Genomic DNA, 21091 nt, shown 5'->3' on the forward strand with positions numbered 1-21091 from the left:
TGAAATTTCCATCTTTGCCTCATTTGGGATTAGGACAGGCTAATTGCCAAAGTTTGCCAATCAATAGATTTTTAAATTCCCCAGGGTCCGGAAAAAGGCCCTGGCTTCCTGGAACACAGGAAAAATGAATCTGATGATAGCTCCTTAGCTTTACAGCCTACTCTGTTTCATTCTTGTCACTCATTTCATGTTTTGTGCAAGTACATGGTAAATAATTCTATCAAAAAAATAGCAAGAAAGCATCCTTATTTGATGCATTATCAGTACATACAGTCAACTGTGGCTCTTTGGTAACAATCTTGCCTCTAACTCTGAAGAACATGGGCTCAACTTCTACTCCAGAGGTTTCTGCACATAATCCAAACTGACACGTTAGTACAGTACTGAGGGGGTACTGCACTGTCAAAGGTGTCTTTCAGATGAGATGTTATCATATAGTCATAGAATGGTTGCAGCAAAGAAGGAGGCCATTCGGCCTACCAAGCTCGTTCGGGCTCTCTGCAAGAACTATTTACCTAGTTCCACAGCCCTGCCTTTTTCTTGTTACAAGGTCCTATTTACCTTCTCACATGAATGCAAAATATTCTGTGGTACTATCCAAAAATAGCAGGAGATTTCCCCAGTATGCTGACAAACATTTGTCCTTCAACCAGCACTATTAAAACAGATTATTTGTTTTGTTCTATTCTATCTTCAAAATGACTTCCTTGGCTGTGAAAGCTGTTTAGGATGTCCTGAGGATATGAAAGCCACTATAGATAGTCCTTCCAGACACTGACAAAAATTAAGGTTTTACTTGTATGATTAATAGTCACCCCTAACACGGTTCTCAGTCTCCTAGCATAATTACCTGAAGTGGTGTGAAATGTTAATTTGTCCCAATCACATTGTGTGCAGATCTGCACTTTGTATACCTGTTTGTTTATCTTTTGATAATGTGCTGTTGTTTCTGTACCACAGCATTAACAGGACAAGTTTCTCAACACCAGTTGAGAAATGCTAACTCATCTGTAAATAGCCAGAAGTCAGTCTGTATTATTGCAGTTAATGTGACACCTCCGCTTGTTCTCACCTTGGGAAAGCAGGCAATTAGTACGTTCAGGTAGGCAACTTACATAACTGAAGATCACTAATGGATGATTAGTGCAGTAGACTGCAGCACACAAGGTCACTCCAGGTTACCAAAGTGTGCCAGGTTAGTAAGGGAATGTTTTTTATGCTTTGACTCAACAGAAATTTACAACTGGCAAAAGAAATAATGGAATAAAATATCAAAACCATGTTATAGCAAAGGTTCATATTTGTCAGAGAAAGTGCCTTGCTTTCATTGTTGATGGTGCCTAAGTATCATGAATTCATTTATTTAAATAACAAGTTAAATGTAAAGTTACTGGGTCTTATTGCACTATCAGTCTGCCATTTTCCAGCTAGCAAGCAGCAGCTCAGAACAAGGGCTCGGTCCAGGTGAATGCGCGGCCCCCATCTACACTGTTTCTACTGGGACCTCTGAACTTCTATACCTTCGCCTAAAAGACTAAATCATCTCTACGTGCCTATCCCATCGTGGAAGTCATCTCTACTGGAAAAGTGAATTATCCAGCATCAGTTTTCAACTTGCCAACCTCAGTGAAGGAATACACCATTGGACTTTGGTTCTAGACTCTGGACTCACGAGAAACAATAATTCTTTGGTCTGTGGTCTTGCCCTGTGAAACTTTCTTTCTTTATCCCTTTTTTATTGCATGAATACACCAGGGACTACATAGCAACACCCCTCCCGCATTTTGAGTGTATGAGAGTAAATTAACCCTCTGAGTCTACCCTATCTGGAGTTTGCTGTGGGGTTATTAATAAAACTGGATCACACCAAAACTGAGGGGTTGGAAAATACGCCATCACTTATAAAGGGGGAAATCAAAATCATAACACCTTTCTGTTTACGGACGGGTGGTGAGAGGAGAAATCAGGGCTGTTTAAATTAAACCCCTTCCTGTCCGTAACAGGGATTCCTATTGTTCGAAGGTCACAGCTAGAAAGTTATTTTTGTTCATGGTTACAGGTAGACATATTTTCAGCCTTTTAAAGTCCTTATCCAGTTTTTAACATTTTAGGAGGTAGCCATGATGATTTTTTTTTCTCATAACAATATAGTATGAGGTCTTAGCTCCATTACAATATTGTACGCAATAAGTGTGTGGCTATTCAGTGCTAGTCCAACTCACTGGTAGAATTCCCCCCTCTCAGTTAAAAGCTCATGGGTTCAAACTTCTCTCTAGATCAAGAGCACACATTCTAGACTGAGATTTCAGTGTATTACTGAAAGAGTGCTGCATTGTCAGAAGATCTGTCTTTCAGATGAAATTTAGCACCGAGATTCCATCCGCCTTTTCAAGTACATGCAAAATGACAGAATTTGAAGAAAAGCAGGGGTGTTCTCTATAGTCTTTTTCTTAGGCAGTCGCTCAGGATCAAGGATGACTTGCATTAATTCCAGTTCAATGGGTTCTCAGATGGCTGATAAATCCAATGTGCAATTTGCAGACTTTGCCACATGCAGGGCAGGTAGCATTTAAAAGGGTTAGGTAGATAGGTTGTTTGGAGATTTGTGCACTTCCTCCAATGCCTCAATCTCTCCACTGCACATTGCTGATGAAGACTCTCAAAGGGAACAACAATTTATACTGCATGAGAAAAGGGTGTTGATTGGCTGGCAAGAAGAATCTGATTGGTCGGGACATAGCCATGAATAATGTATCAGTTATCCTCCAAACTTTTGTTTAAATCCAAAAAGAAGGCACCTCGGCTCTGATTGGTCAAGATGTTGCCGTGGGGAATGCACCAGGGAACAGTTGTTCCCCATGAATTGTTCCCTTTGCAATTTAGTAATCTTGAATCTGTCCTCGTGAGTGCAAGATGAAAAGCTTCAATAGCATTTATTTTATTCCAGCAATAATCAAGTTCTGTACTTCCATGTGACTAGTTATTGAACTATAAAACTCAGTTTGACTGTGAAGCACTTTGATTGTGAAAGGCTCTATAGAATAGGCAAGATGTTATTTTCTTCTTTCTATGCTGTGCCTACTGAGTATTTGGTTACACTGTGCATTGTGTGTGTTGAGTGGATGAGTGGAGCTGCCCTAGTTGTATTGCACATTGTGTGTGGTCAGAGCAGGGTTGCTTTGGTTATTGCGTATGTGTAAAAGGTATGATTTTAGCTTCCTTTTTGTTTGTGTAAATTCTGGCAAGTTCTTGGATCTTTTTCAGTGTTGGATCTACACTGGTTCCTTGACCTAAATGCATTTAAGTTGAAAATCTTCAACTCACCTTTGACTCCTCCCGGGACCTTACGGTATCTGACTTCTGCAACCTCCTCTACACACTCTCTCCTTCATACAAATTTCGGTCTTCTGACTCTGGCCTCCGACGCGTTTCAGCCTCCCTCCTTCCACCATTGGTAGTAGAACATTCAGTTGCCTAGACCCTAATCTCAAACCCCCAGCTGAGACCACTCCCCCTGTGTATCTATCTCCTCCTTAAAAATCTTATCTCCCAAGCATTTAATCGCCATTACTAAACACACCCTTCTGGCTCATGTTTCTGTTTCCCTGGTTATAATTCTGTAAAGTGCCTTAATTTACGTTGGAGTTTCATTTTAAGCTGTTATGTGCTGAAATCCCAACTTCAGAGCCGCTTTCTGAGCTTGTGTACATTGCAGGTGAAGGCTGGTACTGCAGATTTCTGGCTAACTGAATGGCTGGACACAAGTGTAAATATGATAGTCTCCAGTAGTTTATAATCATGAGTACAAGGGCTAAGTTGTTATTCTTTGTTACTCTGCAGGCAACTTACTCTTCACACAGTGTCAGGCTAATTCGACCTGTGAGGCTCGTTTACATCACATGAGCACAGCCGACAGCAAATGCACGCTTCTCCTGAACTTGAAATTATAAACGACCCAGCATTTAATCAGTGTAGTTTAAAAGTAAACAGAAACCTGACAGCAGCTTCAGAAACCCAGAGGAAACCTAGATCACTGGGCTTTGCCTTTGCCTTTGGGTGTGCAGACTCAGAAGGGTGGAGTTGTACCTCATATGGCGCACAGGGCAGAAGGTCCTTTTGAATCCTGCTCCCCTGTGGCATATTTACAAACGCAAAAGGCCTTTAAGGCTGCTCAGGGAAGATTTTTCTCTCTGAGGTAACTAGTGTTGTCTGTTCTCAGGTAATGTACCATAATGCGATAATAAAAACTCTCAAACATTACGAATGACCTAATAAAATTGAGGCCTGGCTGCTAAAGGTAACAAGTAACGCACATTTCTATTTCATCTATATATCTTAATGTTTTATTTTAACTTTAATTCCACTCTTTTCGCTCCATTTTATAAATTTGATCCTTTATTTTCTTGTCCTGGCCCAATTGCAGCCTTCTTTCTTCTCCAACTGCAGTTGTCGGTTCACGATCCACTTTGGGACATGAACACGTGGGCAGAATCTTCCCATGTTTGCACTAAGTGTGGTAGCGGACAGGAAAAAGAACGTTGTACCCACTGGCCGCAATGCCAGCTTTTCACACTCCATCGTCCCAATCCTGCCTCATTAATTATACATTCCTGGGAAGCATGCTGTTTCAATGGTGGGCAGGTTCTCATTTGCCCACCACATCGTCACCACGCCGCTTCCTGACGCCAAGTGCCATATTTAAAGCACAGCCACGCGCACACCTCTCAGTGCTTCCAGCCCAGGGCTACTGCACTGAAGGCATGGCCCCGAAAGGCAAGAAGACTGTAGCCCCCCCGAATCAGTGACGCATCTCTGGAACGTCTTTTGGATGCCGTGGAGGCCCGCCATAATGTCCTCTAACCCCGCTCTGGCCGCAGGAGGTCCAGCAATCTCACCACTCTAGCTTGGTAGGCGAAAGCTGTGGTGATCAGTGCCAATGCTGCACAGAAGAGGTTGGCCATCCAATGAAAACAGAGGGCAAATGATCTCATCCGTGCCACTAGGATGAGGCAACCATTGCATCACTCTAAACTCACACACTTATGCCCATCACACATTCACTGGCATCTCACTCACTGCCAGCTCATGTGATACCACCACCCATTCTCACACACACCCTCACATCTCCATCTGGCCTCAACTCCTCTGGAGACTGCCTTCTCAGCCCTCACCATCTTGAAGCCACTTGCACAGATTAACTTGTGCCCCCCACACACACCCTGGGATACCCCCCCTCCTCAGTACAGCCCTCGCCCTGCAGCCTCTTCCCTTGCCTGGGTTCACTTCTCCCCCTTCCCGAAGGAAGCCATAGCCCTGCAGCCATTGAAAAGTCACCCCAGCCTTTTGGCTGGTTTAGTAGGTAGAAACCTGCCTGTGAGACCCCTAAAAGCGATGTGGTGCTGTCTGTGAAGCTTGGTGCTGATGACCGCGAGTGCTGCCTGTAGCCAGCTAGGCAAACAAACCTCAAAGTCCCGAGTGAAGTGGAGCTTGCCAGGTGCACGTCACTTATGTACAGTTGCGAAACATGTCAGTGTGCAATCACGCCGACGTGCCCGGGTGATCCAGCCTGGAGGGGGATGATTCCAGTGAGGAGAGCTGATAATGACATGCAGATGCATTACAATGAAGCTCCCGACATCCGATGTGGGAAATGCAGTCCGCCATTGACAGGCAGAGCAGACCATTGCAAACTGGCTTCACAACGCCATGAAAGCGATTTTTGGCCTTCTCGCCATATTGTCCGCTCACGCTGCCAAACATGCCCAATGCCAATGGGCACAGAAAAGTTTGCCCGTAATCTAGGACATTCCATTGCACTACTGAAGAAGTACTACATTGCTGAGGTGTTGCATTTTGAGTGAGATGTAAAACCAAGGCACTGCCTGCTCTCTTGGATGGATGTAAATGATGGGATGGATACACAATTTGAAGAACATACAAACATACGAATTAGGAGCAGGAGTAGGCCATTCGGCCCCTCGAGCATGTACTGCCATTTGATAAGATTATGGCTGATCTGATTGTGGCCTCAACTCTACTTTCCTGTCTATTCTCGATATCCTTTGACTCCCGTGTCAATCAAGTATCTATCTAACTCAACCTTAAAAATTTTCAATGACCCTGCCCCCACTGCTGTCTGGGGAAGAGAATTCCACAGACTAACAAACCTCAGAAAAATAAAATCTAATCATCTCTGTCCTAAATGGGAGACCCCTTATGTTTAAACTGTGTCCCCTAGTTCTAGTCCCTCCCTTAAAGGGAAACAACTTCTCAGCATCGACCATGGGGAGTTCTCCTAGTTTCCTGGACAGCTGTTCTTCCTTAATCAAACATCGCTTAAAACAGGTTATCTGGTCATTTATCTCACTGCTGTTTTTGTGAAATTGACAGCATAGATCAGAGAACCAGAGCTGTCAATCAAGCAATGTTTTTCCTGGGGCTGAAGTGTTTCAACAGACTAATGGATTCCTGGGCTCTTAGCCAAGATTACTTAATGTTGCTTGCCTGAGAGCTCAGAAATCCAATTACCTGTTGAAACACCTCAGCTTCAGGGAAAATATTGCTTGATCGTTGGCTGTAGCTCTCTGATCTATGCTGTCAATTTCACAATGTTTATTTACACAAAATAAAGAGGTTCCAAGTTCTTGAAGTTTCTGATATTGATATTTTAAAGGATCTGGATGACTAGACTAAAGGAGGTGGCCATGGAAATGGTGGATGCGTTGGTTGTAATCTTCCAAAATTCTGTAGATTCTGGAACAGTCCCGGCAGTTTTGGCCTCATTACCTAAAAAAGGATATACTTGCCATAGAGGGAGTGCAGCAAAAGTCCACCAGACTGATTCCTGGGATAGCAGGACTGTTGTAGGATACGCTATGCCCACAATGGAGCCAGGAAGGTCGGGAATGTAGGGTGATGGTTTTTGACCTGAACCAGCCCGTACCATTAAAAGGCACTCCTGAAAATCAGAAACCCGTGAAAGGGGTACTAGTTGCCATAGTTAAAGGGCCCCTGAGTCATCCTGATGCGGTGAAAATCCAGCCCTCTATCATTGCAAGTTCACTTTTATGATCACCAGCTCATTAATTATTTGGTCAGATTCACATTCCTTCTGTATACTACTGTTTGTGATATTATGAAGCTTGATTTGAGGAGCAGGAGTGGAAATAAAAATGATGTTTCAACTTTTCTAAGAGTTTAATTTCTCATTGAACAATAAGGTATGGTGCTGAACCATACAAGTTAGGAAGGTGCCAAGTTAGGTGACTGTCTGTGTTGAGTTAGCTGATATTAGCTGGAAAGCTGAATGGCTATATTACCATCCCTAATGAGGGAGGTTGAATTTCAGTCAGGAATCATGTTCCTAATGGCTATCCAGTGATCTCTGCTGGATACTACTATATGTGTGGAGATTGGAGGAGGGGTAAGGTTGGACTTGACTGTGATGTCCGACTTGGTTCATCTCTAAGATGCTGCCAAGTCAACTTTAAAGGGGAGCTTGTGTCCTGAGCCTTGCGTGGTTTGTGGCAAACCCAAAGCAAACATCCAAGAGCTGCCAGCTCTGGCAACTGGGAATAGACAGTTTGATCAAGGGAAACATCAAGAGGTTTTTCATCCTCAAAGGCATCCAGAAAGCTAGAAAGGAATAGAGGGAAATGTCCCGACTCCAGAAAAACATGCAGAACTTGCTCCGGCTGCAGTCGATGGGGGTCGATGTCAAGGAGGAACTCCAAGAGGTGAAGAGCCAGCAAGCCTCGCTCTTTGCCTCGGAGGCCACCAAGATCATCTTCCATTCCAGAGTCCGCTCCGTGGAGCAGGATGAGACGTGCTCTAATTTCTTCTTCCAAAAGGTACACAGAGAGAGCTCTGTGATCAGCAGCCTGAAGGAAGAAGACGGCTCAGTAAAGTCATCGCAGTCTGACATTTTGAGGATCAGCAAATCCTTTTATGCCGGATTGTATGACGTGAAGCCCACAGACAGCACGGCCTCCCAGTCCTTCCTGTCCTCTATCACGGAGGTCTTAGACGACAGTACTCAGGAGACCCTGGACAAAATGCTAACTCCTGATGAACTGACTAAGGCCCTTGAGTCCTTCGAGAAGAGTAAAACTCCCGGAAGCGACGGCTTGCCGGTGGAGTTGTATTCGGCTCTGTGGGACTGGATTGGCCTAGACCTGCTAGAAGTGTACGAGAGTATGCTCCTGGCCGGCAGCATGTCAGAATCCATGAGGAGAGGCATCATCACCCTCATCTACAAGCACAAGGGGGAAAAGGGAGGAAATTAGAAATTGGCGACCCATTTCACTGTTGAACGTGGACTATAAGATTCTGTCCAAGGTCATCGCCAATCGGGTCAAGTCCGCTATGGAATTGGTAATCCACCCTGACCAGACCTGCGCTGTACCCGGCAGGAAGATCTCTGACAGCCTCGCGCTACTCAGGGATACGATTGCCTATGTGCAGGACAGGGGTGTGGACACCTGCCTCATCAGCCTGGATCACGAGAAGGCCTTTGACAGAATAATGCACACCTACATGGTGCATGTGCTCTCCAAAATGGGCTTTGGGGAGGGAATTCGCAATTGGATCCAACTGCTCTACACTAACATCAGTAGCTGAGTCTCAATCAATGGGTGGGAATCAGATAGCTTTCCTATTAAATCTGGAGTCAGGCAGGGCTGCCCTCTCTCCCCTGTCCTGTTTGTGTGTTGCATAGAACCCTTTGCTGAGTCCATCAGGAAGGATCCGGGTATAAGAGTGACGATCCCAGGCAGTGGAGGCACTCAGGTCAAAGCCTCCCTGTACGTGGACGATGTCGCCGTCTTCTGCTCAGATCCGCTGTCGGTGCGCAGACTGACCACATCTGCGACCAGTTCAAACTGGCCTCAGGAGCCAAGATTAACCGTGGGAAGAGCGAGACCATGTTCTTTGGAAACTGAACTGACCGATCATTTGTCACCTTCACCGTCAGGGTTGACGGCCTGAAGGTGCTGGGGATATGGTTTGGAGGGACCGGGGCATGTGTTAGAAACTGGAAGGAGCGAGTATCTATCGTGCAAAGAAAACTGGGCATGTGGGAGTGACGCTCCCTCTCCATTGCGGGTAAGAGCCTGGTCATCAGGTGTGAGGCACTCTCGCTGTTGTTGTACGCAGGTCTGGCCCATTCCAGACTCCTGCGCGATGGCAATCATCCGAGCCATCTTTCGCTTTATCTGGAGGTCGAAAATGGATCATGTCTGCAGGGACGCGATGTACAAGCCTCTAGATAAGGGGGGAAAAAACATGCTCAACATCGCTCTCATACTGATGGCCACCTTTGTGTGCAGCTGCATCAAGCTGTGCATAGACCCTCGGTACGCAAACACCAAGTGTCTCTACGTGCTGAGGTTCTACCTGTCCCCGGTGTTGCGAAGGATGGGTCTGGCCACGCTGCCGCAGAACGCTCCAAGTAGTTGGACCGTGCCGTACCACCTGTCCCTTGTGGAAAAATTTATGCAGAGAAACACCTTTGACCACAAGTCCATCAGGCAGTGGTCGGCACATTATGTCTTAGAGGCCCTGCAGGAAAAGGAGAGGGTGGATCCTGTGGGATGGTTCCCCGAGCAGACTGTCAAAGTCATTTGGCAGAATGCCTCATCGCCAGAACTTTCCAACAAGCACCAAGACGTAGCTTGGCTGGTGGTGAGAAAGGCCCTCCCCGTCAGATCCTTCCAACATGCCAGGAGTCTCACCCCCTCTGCACGTTGCCCTCGAGGTGGCTGTGGTGGGGACGAGACCATTGTTCACCTCCCTGTGGATTGTGCCTTTGCAAAGAAGGTCTGGAGAGAGATGCAGTGGTTTCTGTCGAGGTTCATCCCGAGCAGTTCTGTGACACAGGGCTTTGTGCTCGACGGGCTGTTCCCAGGGACACACACCGAGACAAACATCAACTGCAGCTGGAGGATCATCAACTCCGTGAAATATGCTCTTTGGTCTGCTCAAAACTTGTTGGTCTTCCAGCGCAGAGTTGTCCCCGACCGAGTGTTGCAGACTGGCACGTTCCAAAGTCCAGGACTACGTGCTGAGGGACGCACTAAAGCTTGGGGCAGCCGCCGCAAAGGCGCAATGGGGAAAGGTCGTTGTCTAAGACCTTTCTGCCATAGTGCACCGAGGGGCTAGGGACTGTTGAGAGCCCCTCGTGCTGTACAGCTCACAATGAATGTACGCATTGAATACTAATTGTATTATAATTGTATTGAAGCACCTCAGAGTGCAACATGATGTATGTTGATAACTCCAATACCATTGTCTGATTGTCTGTAATGACCGTATTGAAATGATTGTAATAATCATTGATTGTATTGATGCACCTCGTGATCCATGTGTAAAAGTTAAAGCTGATTTTACCTTTTGTGTTGGCGATTTTGAAATGTTTTGTAATGTTCTTCCAGATATTTTATGAATAAAGTATATTTTTTAAAAAAAATAGACAGTTTGCCTTTCTCATAGCTAAACATTGTAAATCCTGCAAATTTACATTGGGTGTGCATGAGATACTTGTGTTGAGAACAATGGAGCAAGCACCCCTCCAGGGCTAATGTACGTGTACCTTTAGATGCATACAAGGGACAATGTATTATCGGGATGAAAATGCTAGAACAGCCACAAACCTGGATAGGTCAGTGCCATCAGGGTTGGAGGAGATGAAAAATTGGGAAAAGAAGAATTATGACATTGCACAGCACTTCAACTGATTTTCTAGGGCTATAAAAAAGGCAAAAGTGGGTTAAAATTCTTTCACTTCCCCTAGTTTAAAACTCACTACTCCATCACTTACGAAGATGAAATTATCACATCTGACTGCTGACCATCACACATCCTCTATTTGCATAGCACAGAATGCTAAATAAGCGATGAGCTTGTGTGTATTTAACTACACCACTTTCAGGCGATTAATGGTAGCTGATGAATATATAATTAGAACTTGATAGAATCCCGCAGGAAGTCAAGATTTCAAGGTAGCCCTGTTTTTTTTTTATTCGAGAAAAGAGCACACAGCAGCAATGGTTAACCTCCATAAGTCATTAAAATCCATTCTGCATCCATCAAGTGCATTAATTTGGAGACAATAGTCCAAGTATCCATTCTCAGATATAATAGGAACCTGTATTATGCACACTGGCTGACCACAAGCCAATGTGCATTTGTTTGAAAATATTTTAATTTGTCTTGCTAAGAAAATCAATCGAGAATTGACAGCTGGTTTGAAATGCTGTAATGCTTTTATCACATGAAGATAGATCATATGAAATTACTATTCGAAGAAGGAATCTGAGGTTACATTCTCATATATCTCTGCCGTGTGCTGACATTTTAAGTACGAGGTTTCTATTGGAGTTTTCATCACAGAACTATTTTTTTCAATATCGTTCCAAAAAAAATTGAAGGATTGAAATACTGAATGTTAACGCAAGAATTATGGTTTGGTTGTGCAACACATGGAAATTGATTTCTTTTCAAAGACCAGATTTCTTTTCTCTGCTCTTCAGAAATAATGTGAATAATTGGAACACAATTTCAGTTCCATATCATGCACCAAATCATTGGACAACAAAGCACACTTAAAACAGTATGTGCTGGGGGCAAAGGGAACAATGTGTCGATGCGGCTCTCTAACTTTACCATTATGTAGAACAAAGTACGGACTCGAAACGTCAACTGTATCCCTCTCCGAAGATGCTGTCAGACCTGCTGAGTTTTTCCAGGTATTTTTGATTTTGTTCTAGATTTCCAGCATCCACAGTATTTTGCTTTTACCTTTATGTATTTGGGTCCAGCTTTGAGTTTACCCAGACCAATGGTGGTTTTATGACTCTGTACCTGTTGTCTATATGGCAATCATGGCTCAGTGGCAGCACTTTCGCCTTTTGAGTCAGAAGTTGTGATTCAAGCCCCACTTCACCTGATAAGCCATTACAGGAATGATGGAGCGCTGAACTGCCGAAGGTGATATCTTTTCGATGAGGCATTAAAGTAAAGCCCTTTCTGCCCACTTGAATGGATGTTAAAGATCCCACAGCACTTGAGAAGGGAATGGCCAACATTTTTTGCTCCATTGACACTGCCAAACAGAACACCTGGTCATTTATCTCATTGCTGTTTGTGGGACCTTGTAAAACCTCTGTGGCAATTAGCTGTAGTCCACAAAGAACCCTTTGCATCTCTCTCCATTAGAGAGAGATGATTGGTTATATAGCTTGAGGGACACCACTCTGCATGGGGCAAGGTAAGGAGCCAAGGTTTCATTAACTACAAAAGTGAGTATGGGGATTGAACTTGCTGTTGGTGTCATTGTACACTACTCTTTAGCGATCAAGCCAACTGAGCTAACCAGCCCCGTGATATACTACATTATAATGGTGATTACACTTTAAACTTAATTGGCTGGAAAATGCTTTGGGACTTGCTGAAGCCAAGAAAGGTGCCATAGAAATACGAATCATCCTTTCATGAGTTTCGGTGCTGACAATCCGCTTAACAAAAGGCAAGGTCCACAGCACATGTCTGTCTGTAACCTTCTCAGTTGGTAGTACATTTTGCATTCAATGATGGTACAAAGCTATTTGGGTCTGGGAAGTTAAAATGTTGTGCAGCTGCAGTCATGCTGTCTGTGTATGGTTGGGGTACATTAATAGAGCAGAGTAAAGCACTTGTTTCTCTTTCCCTCTATTGAAGCAAGGGGGTGGGGGGGTGTGGTGCAGTTAGCTCAGTTGATTCGATGACTAAAGTATGGTTCAGAATAAGGGCAACAGTGTTGGTTCAATTCCTGTTTTGGCTGAGGTAGACCTGGGACCCGCCTCCTCAGCCTGCCCCTGAGAGCAGAAGGCAATGGCAAACCACGACTGACAAAAACTGCCAAAGAAATGGCTCAGGATGAAGCCGACAAGGAGCCAAGTTCCTGTCTTCAGGCAGAGCACATACAATGATGATTGAAACAAGCCATTATACTGCCCATTTCATATCAGCGCAAGGCCATGTTGGGATGTGCATTAAAACAAAGGGGGCTGTGTAACAGGGCTGTCAGTTCCTGGTCTGTCCACTGATTGCACTGAAGCAAAATGTTGCAAGGCTCCTTCCAGGTTGAAGCTCACACTGGCTAAAGTATAATTTCAGCCTTGTGCAAAGCCACTTTTTGAAAGTACCCAGGATATCTTGGACACTTTGGGCTCAACCTTTCCCCAAAATAGGTGAGTTGGGGTTGAGTCAGAAGTTAAAATTAAAAAATATCCAAAACAGGGAGGCAACCCAACACAAACTCATCCACTTTCAGTTTGAATGGAGGTGAGATGAGGGTTGGGTGACCCTAATCCACTTGGAGGAGCCAAGTTAGTCATTTAAATATTATAATGGGGCTTCCCAGTTTCCTTTTTAACTCATGTTGGCTGTGTTTCCCAGGCCCCAGGAAAACCAGCAGCTGAAAGGAGGAGGGAAGGGCTGAATCCATGAGGTAGGAGCACTGCTTGTGGGCTAGGAGGAATGGGAGTATTTCCTCCAGGCCCAAATTACCCAGTGAAACCTGCATCCCCACCTCACCCCCACCACAATCTGTCTGCTCTCTCCCACCATCAACCATCATCAGCACACCCCGACCACCATCAGCTACCTCCTGACAATATATGCCCCCCTGACCAGCAATGGATACCTTCCACTGACCATCGTCTACCAACACTCCCAACCCCCGCAATCTTTCCCACCTTCCTCATTCAAATGCCCTGCTCTCAGCCCAGCCCAGCTCTGGCTTCATGCTGCAGAATTGCCCACACGGCAAGCAGTTGAGCTAAAAAATGCAGGGCGTATGTGGGAAGTCTGTGCATTTGTTTTCCAACCTCAAAGCAGGCCCCCCAAAGGGAATGCACCTCCGAGCTAAAACCCAGGCCTTTATTTCTCATTCTTCTTGTGGTTATTTGAAGCAGACACTCTTGCTCAAGCTCACTTCATGTCAACAACCAGCTTGCCAGGAACTGTAGCTCTGCATGTTGCATGTGCCCAAAGAGGCACTCACAGAGCTCCACTTTCATTGAGGTCAGTGCCACCTGTCATCAGGTCTGAAGACTGCATGATACATTTCACAGATACCTGCTAACCATAGATGCATTGTAACTGCAACCTGACATCTGCTACACTTGACCTGCAAGTGCCTAATGCTGGCACGGAGTAGAAAACGCTGAAGTATTCAATTCCACAGTACAAGCATTCCTTGCATCACAGGTACAAAATTCACCAACATTATCTTCAAAATTTGCTTTAAGTCATTGCATCTTTTGAAGACCTGTTGTTGTTTCTCTTCAAAAGGCGAGGTCAGGGAGAGCTCGATTCAGAATTCTTCAACCTTAAAATACTTACATATTCTACTGGGGAGCCTATATTCGCACAGCGTCCCTGAAAATGGGCTCCATCAGCCCGATTGATAATTCGATCCTGAGGTCACAACGGTGAAGAGGTTTGCAAGGCACTCCTGTATAAACAGTTTAGTATCAATTGAAGTACTGTGTCCAATTCTGGGCACCGCATTTTAAGAAGGATGTGAATTAAAGGCTTTGGAGGGAGTGTAAAAAAGATTTACGAGAATGGCTCCAGGAATGAGGGATGTCAGTCACATGGATATAATTTGAGAAGCTGGGGTTGCTTTCCTTAGAGAAGGGTCACGGGAGATTTGACAGTCGTGTTCAAAATCATGAGGAGCCCGGACAGAGTAGAGAGAGAGAAACTCTTCCCATTGGTGGAAGGGTCAAGGGGGCAGTGATTTAAAGTGATTTGCAAAAGGACCAAAGGCGACATGAGGAAAAACTTTTTTTACGCAGTGAGCACGATCTGGAATTCATTGCCTGAAAGGGTTGTGGAAACAGATTCAGTCATGGACTTCAAAGAGAACAACTACCTTAGACTAGCTAAAATGTTCTTGCAGAGAGCTGTGTGGCCTCAACAGGCTGAATGGCCTCCTCCTCCGCTGTAGCCATTCTATGTCTCTATGGTCGGCATGTAATGTCTTAGAGGCCCTGCGGGAAAAGGAGATGATGGATCCTTTCGGATGGTTCCCCGAGCAGACTGTCAAAGTCATTTGGCAGAATGCCTCATCACCAGAACTTTCCAACAAGCACCAAGATGTAGCTTGGCTGGTGGTGAGAAAGGCCCTCCCCGTCAGATCCTTCCAACACACCAGGAGTCTCACCCTCTCTGCATGTTGCCTTGAGGTGGCTGTGGTGGGGAAGAGATTGTTGTTCACCTCCTTGTGGAATGTGTCTTTGCAAAGAAGGTCTGGAGAGAGAGATGCAGTGGTTTTTGCCGAGGTTCATCCCGAGCAGTTCTGTGACACAGGACTTTGTGCTCTACAGGCTGTTCCCAGGGACAGACACCGAGACAAACATCAACTGCAACTGGAGGATTATCAACTCTGTGAAAGACGCTCTTTGGTCTGCCTGAAACCTGTTGGTCTTCCAGTGCAAAGAGTTGTCCCCGACCGAGTGTTGCAGACATTCCAAGGTCCAGGGCGACGTGCTGAGGGACGCAGTAAAGCTTGGGACAGCTGCCGCTAAGGCGTAATGGGGAAAGGTCGCTGTCTAAGATCTTTCTGCCATAGTGCACCGAGGGGCTGGGAAAGGTATAGACCCCTCGGGCTGTACGGCTCATAATAAACGTTTGCATTGAATACTAATTGTATTATAATTGTATTGAAGCACCCCAGAGTGCAACATAATGTATGTTGATAACGCCAATACCATTGCACTGTCTGACTGTCTGTAATGAACATATTGAAATGACTGTAATATTCATTGATTGTATTGAAGCACCTTGTGATCTATGTGTAAAAGTTGAAAATGATTGCACTTTTTGTGATGGCGATTTAGAAATGTGTTGTAATGTTCTTTCAGATATTTTATGAATAAAGTATATTTTTCAAAAAAAAGCAAGCAAGGCAAATCAGCAATGGAGTAATTTTTTTTAGCCTGAATCTGTTTTGATATTATTAATCTGGTAGCACGGGACACCTGCAGTCAATGGCCAGTGAAAATATAATTGCTCAATATTTCCAGATCAGTGGCTCAGTACACTGAGTTATTCTTTGGTCTCAGTGCCTGTCATTATTTTAACCGGAACTAGTAAATATGCTGCGCCAATGGGACAGACTCTCCTCCATTCAGTCACATCATGATGTGAGCACTTTGCATCCTAGATGCAAATGATGCGAAGATGTGAGGATGCATCTTGCACATGGACACAAGGCAATTTAACTCTGAGGGCAAATTTAATGCCATCTTTCATGGGGGCTTTGGTGGCTGGGGGCATTAATCAGGTGGGAGGATGGCGCATAGAGATCCCGCTGCCTTCTCACCTCTGCCTCGATTAAGCCTGTGGTAAGAAGGCCCTTGGACAGCCTTCCCATCCCACCACCAATTGACGCCCTTAAGTGTGTAATGAATGCCCATTTAAAAGCCTCAGTCCACTGCCACTGGTATTCACTTAGCAGTGGGCGGGCAAGTTGACATGTGGGAAGCCTGAAAAGCAAACCCTGTTGGGGTTTCTTGCGGGCTTCCAAGGGTTGGGGGGATGGAGAACTGGTCCTTCATTCAAAAACACTCAGTGCCTGTTCGAAGGACCAGGCATTGGGAAGAGATGGGGTGGCCTGCTAAAAGCCACCGCTCTGCCCTTCCTGATGACCCCGCCTCACCACCCCCCCCCCCAAAATGTGATCCTCTTCCCGTCATCACCCACCTGTGGCCTGGGTCCCTCGGGAGACCTGGACCTCAGGTGAGTCCATTGCTGGCAGCAGCCACCGCCTCCCCAGTGGCGCTGCAGAACAATGAAGAGCTGCTAGCCTCTGATTGGCCAGCAGCACCTGGTGGCAGGCTTCCACCGCCAGCCCCCCCCTCCCCCCCAGGTTTCTGATCCTGGGATAGGCCAGCCATTGCCTAGTTAAGTTTGTGGCAGTAGAGGTTGCTTGACTGGTTCTTGTAGAAGTTGAGTTTAGCCATTCCTCTTCTTGATGCTGTGATAATTCCCCACCATTCCACAATCCACACTCCAATTGTAGAACTCCACTGCTACCCTGAGTAAGGTGAACAAACTCAGCACAGACTAGAGTTAGAATATCTGATTGGCACTTATTGCAGCAGCCCTTCCTGAAAAGAGGCAATGCAGGGCTCTGCCCTGTCGCTTACATTAAATCCCACCTTCTGTGTTTGTTCCCCAAGCATTTTAAGCAAGGGCCCTGACAGATGACTTAAAGGGTAAATTCTGGGAGGTGGCACTCTATGTAAGTGGCTCTCCCTGTGTAAAAGGCTCTCATCACTGCCTTGGCTCATTTTACGATCTCTGCCTCCTCTAAGAATACTTTCTCATGTTCCGAAAGTGCTTGCGCTGTAACAATCATGATTGCTGCTGTGCAAATTTGCCATGGCAACATGGTGTTGTGGCAGTAGAGGTTGCTGACTGGTTCTTGTAGAAGTTGAGTTTAGCCATTGCTCTTCTTGATGCTGTGATAATTCCCCACCATTCCACAATCCACACTCCAATTGTAGAACTCCACTGCTACCCTGAGTAAGGTGAACAAACTCAGCACAGACTGAGTTGTAATATCTGATCAGCATTCCGCACACACGTCTAGACATCTTAGCCCTGGCTCTGGTTTACTACTACCAGCCTGATATGTTCACTACCATTTTCACATGAATAATGGCTATTCTTGTAAGATACTCAAAGTTACCTAACACCTATAGAACTATACCCAAGAAATAAGTCCAATGAGTTGGGAAAAGGAGGGGAAAATTTTGTAACATTAGAAAATCCCTCATTTCAAATTTGAAAAAGAAATTGTTGCAATTTTGAATTTTAAAGCTTCTGTGGAGGAAATACCAGAAACTTAACTCTGTCTGGCAAATATAAACAATGAAAATCCTTGGTTTGTTACATAATAGTTCTTATTGTAACAAGTGCTGCTGACTTGTATTTTTCATATTGTCAGGGAGGAACCATCCCATATGTATGGGTAGCAAGGGGCAATAGGATGAAAACTGTGTGTTTGTCTTACACTGTGAATATTCCTATCTAATTTTAAAAGCAATTAGTTTTAAACTGGTGACAGAGCCAAATGCAATGATTATCTTCCACCCCACAATGATTCAATACATGAAATGATAGGAGTTTATTTTGCCATTATTATCAGCCCCACTCTTGAAATAAATCTGACTTTATTGCAGCTTGATCCTTGGACACAAACACACAACAGTCACATGTCTGAATATTATTTCAAAGGGGTGTCAGTAATTTTTGATGAAAGAAAGTCAGTGAGGTAGCTCGTTTAAGTGTGTATTTTCCTGCGTGCTTGGGAATGGGTCGGGACATGTTGGCTTCGGAGGAAAGTAGGCTAGCATTGAACAGCAACAAAATCAACAACTTGCATTCATATAGCGCCTTTAGCACAGTAAAATGTCCCAAGGCACTTCACAGGAACATTATCAAACAAAATTTCAACAGTGGAGATACGGGGATGCTGTTAGACTGAATTACCTCTGAGGATAAGGCAGTGCTTCATTGAATTGTACAGCACAGAAGTAGGCCATTTAGTCCCTCATGCCTGCCCCAGCTTTTTGAAGCTATATATGCAGAGTTTCCTTCTTTGCTATGGTGCAATAAAATCTCTGCGCATATAGTCTGTGGAAGGAATGGGCTTGATGAGATGAAGGACCTTTTCTTTTCCATGCCCTCTTAAGTTAGGAACATAGGAGCAGGAGTAGGCCATTTGGCCTGTTGAGCCTGCTCCACCATTCAGTTAGATCATGGCTGATCATCTACCTCAACGGCATTTTCCCATACTCTCCCCATATCCTTTGAGGTCATTAGCACCTAGAAATATATCGATTTCTGCCTTGAACATGCTCAATGGTTGAGCTCCCACAGCCCTCTGGGCGGTAGAGAATTCCAAAGACTCACCACCCTCTGAGTGAAGAAATTCCTCCTCGACTCAGCCTTAACTGGCCTGTCCCTTATTCTGAGTGTGTGTTCTCACATAAAACAGAAATTTACTTTCATTGGTCTGTTTGCTTTGACACAAGATCCAATGGTGTGAGTGCTCAAGGTTGTGATACCCTGGTTTCCAGTAGCAGTTGTTTTGTTGGTCATGAGCCTGATTCATTAGCTGAAAGTTCCAGACTTTAGGCACTTCAACCTCATGGAGTGCTTTCTACTTAACGTTGAGTTGTTTTGCTATAAATTCTGACTCATAAGAAGCAATGGACCAGTGGAAGTCCCTCTCATTTCAGGGGACAGGGTGGGGAAGAAAGAATGAGTGAAAAATATCATACCTTGCTGCATGAGAGCTCCCACTCCAAACCAGAAGCTATTCAAGAGGGTGAAGTTGTTTTCCACAACATCCGATCCAGGGTTACACGGATGAGCATCATACCATTCATAGGGGCTGAACCTGTAAAGAGAACGCGAAAGAGTAAATAAGCAATGAAGAGGAAAACTGCAAGCATGGAAACCTGAATGAAAACAGAAAATGCTGGAAGTTCTGAGCAGGTTAGTCAATATCTGAGAGAAAAGACTGGTTACTGTTTTGGTGGAGACTCTTTTTTTTTCACTTCTGTGAAAATGAAAGGATTTGTATATCCATAAATGACCCATAAGTAGTTTACCTACGAGAAGAAACTTTCATAGTACTACAAAGAATTTACAGAACAGAAACAGGACATTTGGCCCAACTTGTCGAGGCTGGTGTTTGTGTTCCACTCAAGCATCCCACCTTCTTGATTTAATCCTATCCCCATCTACTTCCATTCCTTTCTCTCTCATGTACTTACCAAGTTTCCCTTCATACGCATCTCTGATATTCACCTCAACCACTTTATGCGGTAAAAAGTTCCACATTCTAACCACGCTCTAGTGACCGAAAGTGTGTTGTAGGACACTGGGCAATAATATGTGTGCTTTTATGACATTACTAGCAGATCATCCTCGGTGTTGTTGTCTTCAAAACTTCAAAGATTTACAGTAAGCAAATAAATGAAATTGAATTTTAGTAATCCATCATTCCTTTCTTTTCACTAGTATTTCCAGAATCAAATTCCATATCATTGTCTGCTTTTCAGTTTTAAAAACATGTCAATCAGTGATTATGATTGTGTTATTATTTTCTTCTGCCTAGGAACTTGACGTATTGCTAATTGTTTTTAGACTCTGAGATACATAGAATAATGGTTGAGTTTGGGTATATTGTGGAGTAAGAACCTGTAGTTTGACCAAACTGAGGAATTCCTGGCATCTGTCAGAGCTGAGTTGGTAGAAAAATCTGTAGGAAGGCTGTGAGAAGGTTCCTACTGCCAAAAAGCACTGGGTGGTAAAGTGAGAGGACAGCCTCTGACATCTTGTCACTAGTTTTCCTTTAGTGTCTCTGGAACAGTAAACAAATTGCATGAATGAAAACCCAGAGCATGTATATATATTTATCTATGGCCAGAATCTTCGGGGACAGGGCCCGCTCGCCGATGCGTAAAATGATGTGCAGTGACTTCGGGTGTGCGTCCCAATGTCACCGTGCGTCATTCAGATTTTCAGTTTGGTGGGCGTGCACCCGAGTTGGATGTGCGTCCGCTGAACTGTCAAAGGCCTATTCAGGCCATTTAAATATCAATTAAAACAATAAACTGAGCTACCCATCCAACCTTAAGGTTGGCGGGCAGGCGAAGAGCCCAGGCGGCCTTTGCATTTATCATGAAACAAGATCCACAGGCGGGATGAGGTTTCATGAAGGTATTTAAAGTTTTACAAAAATTTTTAACAACATCCATAGACATGTCCCAGCTCATGTGACACTTTCACATGAGGGGACATGTCTTAATTTTGTTTTCTCTTTATTAAAATTTTCAGAACTTAAACTAATCTCCCTGAGGCAGCTCTGTGCCTCAGGGAGATTTCTGCGCGCATGCGCGAAAGAGCACACTCCCCAACTCAGCCTACTCCCACCACCCGCACAGGGAGCGCTCAGCGCTTTCGGGCGCACATCATGCTGGGTGGGCCGTAATTGGCCTGCCCGCGTAAAATGGCAGTGCCCAGCCAA

The 21091-nt window shown here is 44.8% G+C and overlaps 1 protein-coding gene across 1 annotated transcript in view; it reads right to left on the reverse strand.

The window, feature by feature from the left end:
* LOC144695885 (glutamate receptor ionotropic, kainate 3) overlaps window positions 1–21091 on the reverse strand; it is a 549188-nt gene that overhangs the window by 93151 nt on the left and 434946 nt on the right. Inside the window, exon 12 of the mRNA XM_078566956.1 lies at window positions 19338–19456. Within this exon, the coding sequence (XP_078423082.1) occupies window positions 19338–19456 (119 nt within the window). The remainder of the gene's footprint in view (window positions 1–19337; window positions 19457–21091) is intronic.

This window comes from Cetorhinus maximus, chromosome 21, assembly GCF_964194155.1.
Source record: "Cetorhinus maximus chromosome 21, sCetMax3.hap1.1, whole genome shotgun sequence".
In the NCBI taxonomy this organism is placed as follows: Eukaryota; Metazoa; Chordata; class Chondrichthyes; order Lamniformes; family Cetorhinidae; genus Cetorhinus; species Cetorhinus maximus.